The 2,596-nt window shown below is 44.0% G+C and overlaps 1 protein-coding gene across 1 annotated transcript; it reads left to right on the plus strand.

Annotated features, from left to right (window-relative positions):
• Positions 1-205: 205 nt before the first annotated feature.
• On the plus strand, positions 206-1,988 carry LOC123042357 (uncharacterized). The gene is made up of 3 exons (XM_044464829.1): positions 206-526; positions 714-943; positions 1,065-1,988. Exons 2-3 carry the CDS (start codon positions 728-730, stop codon positions 1,728-1,730), a joined length of 882 nt encoding a protein of 293 aa, XP_044320764.1. The 5' UTR covers positions 206-526; positions 714-727; the 3' UTR covers positions 1,731-1,988.
• Positions 1,989-2,596: the final 608 nt, after the last annotated feature.

A 2,596-nucleotide genomic window follows, 5' to 3' on the forward strand; every position in this document is an offset into this window, starting at 1 on the left:
AGAGCAAATTTGCAAGTCAGCCTTGGAGATGCCCAAAATAGAGATAAAGAAGAAAAATGGTCGAGATTGTATTATTCTCCATGGCACGTACGGTACGTATCCGATTGGGGCCGGTGCTTCTGGATGTCCTTAACCGGGTCGGACAGGGCTGGTTATAAGGCTCGCAAGATAAATATATATGATCATATACCACCCTGATCACGTCTTCGGTAGAAACCCTAAGTTCCAATCTGGTCGAAAGAAAATAGCCGGACGAAGAATCGCCGGAAGTGGACGAGCATCGAGGACGAGCTGGGCAAACGGAAGCAGATAACTATCGAGGAGATTGGTCCGGCGACGTCCATGGCCGAACCCATATCTTCCGGCAGATTGGAAGTTGTTGACGAGATGGACATAGACAAATCAGTCCAAGAATTAACCATGGAGAAGGAGGAGATAGCCGCTGAGGAAGAGGATTTCCCTTGCTACAGAAGGGCCTGGGAATCTAGACGGGGACCCGAGGGGTGCGGTTTCTTCGAAGACACAAGTGAGTTGACATGCATGCACTTTTAATTTTCTTTAGGTAGCTAGTTTTCAATTCCTCCCATCCTTTACCTTTGGTTGATCGACCTTCCTTGTACAAGCGGCAAGGGAATATATTTGCCCTTTTGCTTATCTAAGACTAGTTCATGTTTGATTTCTAACACATGCTTCTCTTTGGTGCTTGCATGCAGCGTAATTGAGCTCCATGCACTTCACACACTTGACACCTAAACCCAGCTTAGACGATGCTATCGTCGCGGAGACCTTGCAGATCCTCTCCATTAAACTAACAGAAATTAAAGGTGGCTTCAAATTGCCATTGTCTGTGTATGGTGTGGTTGCTGCTCGGGACAGTGTCGATAACAATCGCAACCTTCTCATCACGCACAGTAGGATAACGCCCCAAAGAATCAGGCAACACGTACGTATAATATCTTTGCTTTCATTTTTTTGGGGGGTATATTTCTGCACATGTCTCCCTGAGTTTTTTTTTCATCTCTTGTTGATTAGTAGTTAACGGGGTGATTGACGAATGCTTGCAGAATCCATATTTGCGCTTGATTGGGCCGTCTCGTGCAATTCTCTGCAGAGACCCTGTTCGCTTTGAAATTCAGCTAAAAGTTGAACGTGGAGCAGTGTCTCGAGATAGAGCATTGATCAGCGCAACTTGCGATTTCTACGCTCGTCATCCTGGTGTGCATACCATCTGCTTCGAGAACCGCTTCTGCAAAATAGAGTTATGCGTCGAGCGGCTTGTGGAGACGATCCAGGCCACGATCTGCAGTGTCCGTGTTGTTAAACAGGGGACACGGCAGCGTGTTGAAAGTCGATGCCGAGTTTCTTGCTCGACAACATCATACTCACGCAAGATCATCGATGGTAAACCTACTTATGTTGCTAATGCCGCATCTGGTGAAGTCGTGCTGCTTGATCGTTTTAAAAAAGCAATGCCCAGTGGTTCAGAGGGCTACCTTGATCTGTCGAGGCGTGTGGTCTCTGTAGAACATGAAGGCAGCCTGAAAGTTGTCGTACAGACTTGCTCGTCATCCGGTGATATCATCGTAGAAGGACATGTCTCCTTGGCATCCAAATATTTTGGCTTCAGCCAGAAGAAATTTAACGTTGATGATGCTGAGCTGGAGGTAACCGTTGCTTGGTCCCTCCTTGTTGTGGACAAGGACGATATCGTGAGACCGGTGTTTATTTGAAACCTCCAAGCACTACACATGTGGAGGCAATTGTTTACCTAAAGACGTCAGCCGGACAAGACCAACCAACATTGTTGGAAGTTTGCCAAGGGCATCTTATCGGAAGTTTGGCTATATACTCACTCCGTCCCAAAATAAGTGTCTCAACTTTGTACTAACTCTAATGTAAAGTTGTGCTAAGGTCAAGGCACTTATTTTGAGACAAAGGAAGTATAACTTATGTTGTGTGATTCGATTATAACTTTAAAGTAAATATTATCTACCCTGTATAACTCCTATGTTATCCGACTATTCTCAGTTATGTTGTGCGACGGACTTTTAACTTGGAGTCTGATTTTGTGCATGGGCCTTGTCTGTTGTTACTTGTCACTCAACTTTTTATTCTGGTAGTACTTTGAAAAATTCAAAATTCATTATACTGTAACCACACGGGAAATACTTTTCTGCTTTGCAGAAAGATTCGAGACTTGCCTTTTTCAATTGGACATTTTTTTCCATACGCCTCCTGGAAAAGGAGGCGGGTACACATCGGAACATAGTTCGTAATACAAAACTTCTCAAAAATCAAATAAAAGAAAGATGAAAACAAACGTAAGCAATCCTGGCACAGCACGTGCAGAATGCTCCCTCTAGGAGACAACGAACAAAGATTGGTAAAAAAAGGGCGCCCTAAAGATCGGTCGCCTCGCGAGCCGTCCAATCTGATGAATTAAGCGATTGAGGATTATCTACTACTATTGCAGCACATGTTGAGTTGCAGAAAATTTCTGTAACACCGGTAATGTTACATTTTTTTTTGCAAGCTAGGTTAAGTTGCAGATTATTTTTGCAACAGATGTCTTGCTACAATTTTTTTTGTAACAGAG

The sequence above is a fragment of the Triticum aestivum genome, chromosome 2B, assembly GCF_018294505.1.
Source record: "Triticum aestivum cultivar Chinese Spring chromosome 2B, IWGSC CS RefSeq v2.1, whole genome shotgun sequence".
NCBI lineage: Eukaryota > Viridiplantae > Streptophyta > Magnoliopsida > Poales > Poaceae > Triticum > Triticum aestivum.

Excerpts from the sequence above, each read along its gene's own strand:
- LOC123042357 (XM_044464829.1), top strand. The coding sequence starts at position 728 with ATGCACTTCACACACTTGACACCTAAACCCAGCTTAGACGATGCTATC. Across the intron at positions 944-1,064 it reads CCCAAAGAATCAGGCAACAC|AATCCATATTTGCGCTTGAT; the intron begins GTACGTATAATA and ends GAATGCTTGCAG.